Source organism: Miscanthus floridulus, chromosome 3 (genome assembly GCF_019320115.1).
Source record: "Miscanthus floridulus cultivar M001 chromosome 3, ASM1932011v1, whole genome shotgun sequence".
Taxonomy (NCBI): domain Eukaryota; kingdom Viridiplantae; phylum Streptophyta; class Magnoliopsida; order Poales; family Poaceae; genus Miscanthus; species Miscanthus floridulus.
The window spans coordinates 80,145,387-80,153,960 of NC_089582.1; the positions used below are offsets into that span (position 1 = coordinate 80,145,387).

General features: G+C 43.9%; 1 protein-coding gene across 1 annotated transcript in view; it reads left to right on the forward strand.

The window, feature by feature from the left end:
* LOC136543931 (structural maintenance of chromosomes protein 6B-like) overlaps positions 1-8,278 on the forward strand; it is a 39,039-nt gene extending 30,761 nt beyond the window's left edge. The window contains exons 15-19 of the mRNA XM_066536244.1: positions 7,130-7,215; positions 7,315-7,410; positions 7,855-7,988; positions 8,068-8,170; positions 8,261-8,278. Of these exons, the coding sequence (XP_066392341.1) occupies positions 7,130-7,215; positions 7,315-7,410; positions 7,855-7,988; positions 8,068-8,170; positions 8,261-8,278 (437 nt within the window). The remainder of the gene's footprint in view (positions 1-7,129; positions 7,216-7,314; positions 7,411-7,854; positions 7,989-8,067; positions 8,171-8,260) is intronic.
* The last annotated feature ends 296 nt before the right edge of the window (positions 8,279-8,574 follow it).

The window sequence follows — 8,574 nt, forward strand, 5'->3', positions numbered from 1 at the left end:
ATGAGATTCCTGAGTTCTTTCTATAAGGACCGGGTTGTTGTATCCCTTGTGAGGTAACCCTTCGTTGCTTTATGGTTGATGAGTTCGTTTTGTAGTAATGTGATAACTCCGCCGTGGTGCTAGATGGATAAGTTTGAAATCTAGCCGTTGAACTGTACCATTGTGTGGATTTATGCCGTTCGTCATTTTAGCTGTGTCAGTAAATGAACCGTTGCGTCTCCATGCCATGTTAAAAGTGGGCCTGGTGGGCCGCATTTTTACTGGTGTAAAATCTATTTAAGGGCCTTTCCTCTTCTTCTTCCTTACTGCCCTAATTTTCCTTTGAAACCCTAGTCTTCAAACTTCCGCCGCCGCCATTGTTGTCGTCATCTGAGCGCTGCCATCTGAGTCTTCCTAATTCTTAATGCCCCATTGTCTTTGCTAGTATATGGGTAGGAAGAAGTCGGCGAGTAAGTCCCCGACGACCTTTGTCGACGAGGAAGCATCGCTCTCCATTATTGAAAATCAAGAATTCATTGCGATGAGGGCTACTCAGAAGATCTGGCCGGCTCCAACAACAACTGAAGATCAGCTTTGCGAGCTCGTCAGCGATGGTCTGATTCAGAGCAAGGGTATTGCTGATTGGAGAGCTCCAGGCAAGCATCGGGTCCCTGCTCTAGGTCCTGGTGAGATTATTCTTTTCATCTCCTTTATCCGTGCCGGTCTCTGCCTTCCTGCTTCTGCTTTTCTTCACCGATTTCTCAACTATTTTGGGATTAGCCTGAATCATCTTGCTCCTAATGTCATCCTTCATCTTTCTGTTTTCGTTCATCTTTACGAAACTTTCCTTGGAATTCCTCCTTCTCTCTCTCTTTTGTTACTTCTTCCGTCTGAAGCCACAACCCCACCGCGATGACACCAATGTTCTTGGTGGCTGCTGGATTCAGTTTCGCCAGGGTCTTTGACTATGACCTGGTTGATTCTGTGAGGGATTGGCATGTCGACTGGTTTTATGCCGCTAATTTGATTCCTCCTCTTTCCGTTCATTCTGGATCTAGTCCCTTGGTTAATGACCGCTGGGAAAAGAATCCTGTGACGGTGGCTGAGCTCTAGGCGATCAAGCCATTTCTTGAGAGGTCCTACATGATTCAGCCCCTAGCAGGAGAAAGGCCAAGCGGGTGGGATGCAGATGAGATTGTGAGCTGGCACATGAGCTTGTCTTGCGAACATTTGACAGCCTTTGCATCTTCTGACAAGTTCTTCTGCGTCTTTCAAAGCGGTTGGCCAGTAGAATCCGGTGCAGAATGCTTTGCCGACTAGTGTTCTTGAAGCGGCGTGATTTCTACAGCAACCTGAGTGTATTTCGTCTAGGATCTCTTTGCCCTCTTCAAATGAGACACATTTTAGGAGTACTCCTGATGATGCGGCTCTTCTGTAGAGTTTATCTCCCACTAGGATGTAGTTCTTGCTTCTGCGAACAACTCGGGTTGCTTCCTCTTTTTCCGCTAGCAACTTATTCTCTTTGATGTAATCAATAAAAATCTGAGTCCATAAAGTGGTGATTACCAAAATCTAGTTGCCTGTAGCTGAGATTTCAGGGGTTATCTCACCGGGTTGTTTGATAGAGGGAGCTGATAACTCCTCTATGAAAACACCGGGTGGGACCTTCGCCCTGTCTGATCCAAGCTTGGCAAGGACGTCTGCTGCAATATTAGAATCGCGTAGGACGTGTAGAATTTCTAATCCTTGAAAATATTTTTCGAGCTTTCGTATTTCAGCATAGTAGGCGCCCATGTTTTCTTTGGTGCAATCCCAATCTTTGCTGACTTGATTGATGACTACTGCTGAATCGCCGTATACGAGTAAATGCTTGATTCTGAGGGTAATTGCCACTCGTAGCCCGTGGATGAGGGCTTCATATTCGGCTTCATTGTTTGTAGCTTGCCATAGTATCTGAAGGACATACTTGAGTTGTTTTCTATCTGGAGAAATGAGGAGAACGCCTGCACCGAATCTGCCTAGCTTGAGTGATCCATCAAAGTACATCTTCCAATGATCGAGGATGGTATTTGACATAGGTTGTTGAATTTCTGTCCACTCGGCAACAAAATCGGCTAGGGCTTGAGATTTAATTGCCTTCCGTGGGGGTGAAATCGATATTGAGAGCACCAAGTTCAACTGTCCACTTAGATATGCGCCATGTTGCATCTCTGTTGTGCAGGATGTCTCCGAGTGGAAAATCTGTCACCATGGTAATCTTGTGGCTTTCAAAATAGTGGCGAAGCTTGCGTGAAGTGATCAGTAGGGCGTAGAGTAGTTTTTATATATGCGGGTACTGGATTTTTTATTCTGACAGAACTTCGTTGATGTAGTATACGGGGCGTTGTACTTTATATACACGCTCTTCTTCTCTTTCTACGACAATCGTTGTGCTGATCATAGTAGAAGTTGCCGCAATGTACAACATCATGTCTTCGTATTTCTTTGGAGGTGTGAGAATGGGCGAGGAAGTTAGGTATGCCTTGAGCTTCTTGAAAGCTTCGTTGGCTTCTTCTGTCCACTTGAATTTGTCTGTCTTCTTTAGCAGTTTAAAGAAAGGTAACCCCTTTTCGCCGAGTCTTGATATGAAACGATTTAGGGCCGCCATACAACCTGTTAGCTTCTGCACATCTTTGACACTTCGAGGAGGGTCCATGTCTGTTATGGCACGAATTTGCTTGGCGCTTGCTTCGATTCCGCGATGACTGACCAAGAATCCGAGTAGTTGTCCTAAAGGAACTCCGAATACACACTTGTTTTGGTTCAATTTCCACCTCCATCTTTTCAGGTTTTCAAAGGTTGGCTTTAAGTCTTCAATGAGTGTGTCCGGGTTCTTTGTCTTTACTACTACGTCATCCATGTATGCCTCTACATTTTCGCCGATCTGATCACCCAGGCACATTTGGATAGCTCTTTGGTAAGTCGCACCAGCTTTCTTGAGTCCAAATGATATGGTTTTGTACCAGTAGGCACCGAATGGAGTGATGAAAGATGTCTTGCTCTGGTCTTGTTCCTTTAATGCGATCTGGTGATATCCTGAATAGCAATCAAGGAAGGATAATAGGGCGGATCCTGCTGTTGAATCAACTATCTGATCAATACGTGGTAGCCCGAACGGATCTTTCGAGCAGTGTTTGTTGAGATCTGTGTAGTCGACACATATGCGCCACTCGTCCGTATTTTTTCTGTACTAGAACTGGGTTTGCTAGCCAATCTGGATGGAGGATTTCTCAGATGAATCCAGTTGCTATTAGTTTTGTGATTTCTTTTTTAATTGCTGCCTTCTTGTCAGGCGAGAATCGTCGTAGTCGTTGCTTCACAGGCTTGGAGCCTTCATTGATATCAATTCTGTGCTCAGCCAACTCTCTTTGAACCCCTGGCATGTCGGCTGGCTTTCAAGCGAAGATATCTTTGTTGTCCCGAAGAAAGTTGGTGAGCGCGAGTTTCTATTTTGCTGGGAGGTGGGCGCTGATGGTTGTCGCTTTGGATGGATCACCGGTGCCCAGGTCTATTTGCTTGACGTCGGCTTCCTTTGGTGGTGCTAGGATGCTGGCTTTTTTAGCCGATATCTCTAGCTCTTCTGGGCTCATTTCTGCTGCAACAGTGGCTATTTCCTTTCTTCCATCGGCGGCATGTGCTTTTGCTGCAATTTGGATTGCTTGAACATCGCAGTCAAAAGCACGCTTCAAATCACTCCGAAGAGAAAGGGCACCGTTAGGCCCTAGCATCTTAAGCAACAGGTACGGATAGTGCGGTATCGCCATGAATTTTGCTAGTGCTGGGCGTCTGAGGATTGCGTGATATGATGAATCGAAGTCAGCAACTTTAAACTTGATGAACTCTGTACGGTAGTTCAAGGGAGTCCCAAAAATAACTGGTAGAGTGATTTGTCCAAGTGGCATTGCTGCCTTGCCGGGTACTATGCCATAAAAAGGTGTGCTTGTTGGTGTAATCATCCCGGCGAGTTGTAGTCCCATCTTCCTTAAAGTTTCTGAAAAATAATGTTGAGTCCGGCACCCCCATGGATTAGTACTTTCGTGATAGTCATACCGGCAATAGTTGGATCTAGAACCAGTGGGTAATGGCCTGTGTTTTCTACGCTAGTCCATTGGTCTTCTCTTGAAAATTGTATTGGATACTGTGACTAATTGAGATATCTTGGTGTAGCCGGTTCTGCTGCCATGATGGTTCGTAATGCTACCTTTTCTTGATGTTTGCTTCTGGAATCTGGAACCCCGGCAAAGATTACTGCTACTGTCCCCCTGGATTTTTGGAATCCCTTGTCTTCGTGGTTGTTTTTTTCTTTTTTCTGATTGTCTTCTTTGGTATTCTCCTTATTATCTTTTCTTGTGTATCGATCTTTGAAGGTGTAGCAATCTCTGATGGTGTGATTTCCTTTGGGGTGCAAGATGCAACGCATGTTTTCAATGTCGTCATACCTTCTGGACTTGGAAAACTTCCTTGATTTGTCAGTCACTGCTATGGTGTTATCTGGTCCACATTTTCTTTCCTGATGTTTGTTGTTTCGCTGATTCTGTTTGTCTGGGTTGTCTCGGTTGTTTTTATCCGGGAATCTTTCTCATGTCTTTTCTTCTACAGTAATCATCTTTTCCACTGTTCGTCTGAATTCTACATTGTTTCTTGGGTTTTCTTTGTAGAAGTCTTGAAATTGCCACCTAGCCATGATTCCGTGAGAGAAAGCTTCAATTACTTCTCGTTGGGTGATGTCATGTACTTGAGCTCGTAGTTCGCCAAATCATCGATAGTAATTTCTGAGACTTTCACCTTCTTTCTGCTTGAGTCCTTTTAATTCTGCGTGGGTGATTGGGTGTGTAATGATACTCGCAAAATTTTCGCAGAAAGCTCTTTGCAAATCCTCCCAATTTCTGATTGATCCTGGATTCAATTTGTCAAACCATTGAAGTGTCATGGTTTATAGGGCCATGGGAAAGAACAAGGTCTTGATGTCATCATCTCCTCCGGCCAATTCAATCGATTGCGAGTAAATTCTGAGCCATTGCTTTGGTTCGGTCTTGCCATCATACTTGGAGTGGTTGGACGGCTTGAACTTGTGAGGCAGTCGTGTTGAAGCAAGTCTGTTTGCAAAATAGGGGAATCTATCGTGCGTTCTAGCTTCTGTGTATTCTGATTCAGCGCCCCCTTCTTGCCAACTATTGTCTTGGTGAGAGTAGTTTTGCGTGGTTGTCCGAGTAGGTGCTTTGCTTCTAGCCTTTCTTGGTTGTTCGACTCGGTCGTTTTGACTATGGTTTCTTCTGCTTTCTCTGTTGTGACTTCCACTTGATCCAAGTCTCTCGAAAGCGGACTTCCTTTGATTTTGATCTTCCTGCTTATGAGATGTTGACTTGTCAGGTAGTCTTGAGTAGGCCCTTCCATCATGCGTTCTTAGGACTGTTGATCGAAGGAAGTCCCAGAGTTGTTCTTGTTTTTTCACTGGGATGTGAAGTCGTCCTGAGTTCTTCTAGTACCTCTCGGATCTTATCGTAGGGTGTATTCGCCGCTCGTCCTTCCTCGACCTCTCGCTCTGATTTTCTTCTATTGTACTCGGCTAGGTCTGACTCATATCTGATCCAAGCTTCCTTGCGCTGCTTAGCACGGCGTTCATGTCCTTGTTTCAATTTGTTCTTTCTCTCTCTGGCTTGCCTCTGACTCTCGGTCTCACCATTGTGTCCCTGGGTAAATGGTGATATGTTGGACTCAGATTCATCTGAAGACCTGACGTCGGGCGCTTCTGGGGGGACCAATGGTGATCGAGGACGGCAAATCATGAATACTTCTCGAGCGTGAGTTGTTCTGTCATCGGTGTTGGTTTTCGTACTGTTAGAGTTGTTGATAACTTCAGTAGAGGCTTCTAGGTCGCATATCGAGTCTCCTTCTTGGTAGGGTAGAATTGTTGTTGTCACATTGTCGACTAGTTGGGTGCTGCTATCTTTAGAAACGGAACCTGGCCAGTGGACGATGCAGTCTTGAGATGTTATAGTTAAGACGAGAACTTCTTGGGCTCCTTTCAGTGGCATTCTAAGCACCGGATTGGTGGATCCTTCGAGCCGTGTCTGATAAGATGTTGCCATGTTGTGGAGTCCGAACAGAAGAGGACCCGACTTCTTTAAAGTACTCTGAGTGTACTCCGAGTTGTATTCTTGATAGGTTGATGTCGTGTTCTGGAGCCTTGTCGGAAAAGAACTCAGTTTTTCGAAAGAACTCGGATAAGACTCCGTCTCGGAAGCGGAACCTGAGTTTGAATCGGATGCGTGAAGCCACGAAATCTGAGTTGGATCGGACATCGCGAGCTGTGCGAATCTTCCAGCAAGTTGATCTGTCGTAGAATGGTCTTCATGGTGATTCAAATTTTCGAGGTGATGGCTTTGGAGCTTGCCATTGTCGTCCGCCTCGCAGTTCCATGAGCCGAAGATGAAGGTTGATCCCGTCGAGAAGATCATGTTGTCAAGGTCTATCGAGCTCTCGGATGCAAAGTTGCCGAAAGCCCCTACCTGGCGCGCCAGCTGTCGATGTTTCACCACCGATAGCCTGCCACCAGGGTACTCGGGGCAGTATGTTCGGGCTTCAGCGTATGCGGAACTCGACGGTTAACGCAAGAGACAGTCGATTTATCCTGGTTCGGACCCTCGATCTTTGATCGAGTAATAGCCCTACGTCCAGTCGACGTTAGCCTTTGTGTTGGATTGACTGTAAAGTATTGTGTTGCGTTATGTTCTATTCTCTAGGAACCCTGCCCTCCTTTATATAGTCAGGAGGTTAGAATCCTAGTCGGTTTACAATGAGAGTTCCTAGTAGGATTACAGAATAATACTACTACTAAGATTACACGGGAAGAATCTAGTTAGACTAGATCTTCTCCCTTCCTTGCGGGGTACCCGTGGGTTCCGCACCGACAGAGTGTTGAACTATGAGTGAATTGCCCACTTCTCCCCATCAACTTAAGCTTTTGGGTGGAACTGGTCGGTGCATGCAACTTAATAGATTTAATTGTTCATTCAATCCTGTATCCTGCTTTTAAAGAAATATCTTTGCACTCTGCTTCCCTGTGCTAAATTCTTTCTATATATACTAAATGCTAAAAACATTATTCCAGAGTCTGCAAATGCTGAAATGGGGACTATTGGCGATGCTGAGCATGACTTGCAGCTTGTTGAAGGAAAAATACATGATGCTGAGCAGGTTTGTTACTTACTGTTCTAACACCTTGTAGGCTTACATGGCATACTGTTCTTGACACTTGTGGTCATGGTACTACATTGTATTTTCGAATCTTTTTAGAAGAAGGCTCACTATGAAGTCGTTATGGAAACGAAGGTTTTAGGTCCTATTACAACAACTGAATCAGAGTTGACAGGTCTTCAACAGCTTCATCAGGTCATTGCTCTTTTACTGGCAATAATCCTTTGTTCAAACCCCCTCCTTTTTTATGTTTAGTTATGTCGCACCATCAAAATATTTTACATTCTGATATTTAGCACCCTTGTGTTTGAACACAGAACTTTCTTAGAGATTTAGTATTCTGCATATTATCTATTTAGTGCATAGAAGGTCAGTTGTACATGAAATATACTGTTCTAAAAGCAGCAACTATATATTGCATTTGTAAAGAAAAATGAGAGATTTATATTACAGTCATGTGCTCGGTTTAGATGCATAGTACAGATATTGGAAGACACTTGGAAAAGCTGTTAAGAATTTCGAGCTGCTCGCCACCAAATTTTCCTTGTGATTTAAGTACCACTTTGCTTCAAATTTCAGTTGGATGGAGGGGTTTATTTGACTCACAATGTCCAGTATTGACTGTATATTCTCTCGCAGGAGTATTTTGAAAAGGCTTCAACAATTTGTGCCGAGAGTGAAGTGGAAGCTCTTGGGGGTGTTGATGGATCCATAGAACAATTAAGTGCTCGTATTACTAAACTAAAGCAGAAAGTTCAGCAAGAAAGCAGAAGGTCTGACCAATCGTTTGTGCATGTCCATAATATATAAACAATGAGTTCTGATACTTTCTCCTAAAAAATATTTGTGCAGATATACTGAAACCATTGACGATCTGAGAGCACTGCATGACAAAAAGGGACAGAAGATTTTGAGAAAACAACAAATGTATGCAGGTTTTAGGGACAAATTAAATGTAAGTTCCATGCAGTTTTCCTGATATCTTCATTCTTTCTAGACCACATGGTTTTAAAAGGCTTGCTTGATTTATTTTCCCCATCAACAGGTAATGGTTGTGATTTGATAACAACTGTTCATTTTTAGTTGTGGATACATACAATATGCAAGCCAAATCTGCATGACTTGTGCAATGGTATTGATTTGTAGGCATGTTGAAGATGCATATGTTCCGTCGGCATGAATTTTGAGATAGGCAACCTAAGATTGGTGTTGGTGGGGAAACCACTTCACCATTTAGAAACATAATTTGAAGGTTTCCCAAGGACGAGTTTCTGTCCTAAAACAAGCACTTTTGGGAGATAACATGCGCTTTTATTTTTTTTTTCTATAATGCCCTTGCGAAGTGAGCATAGAAATATA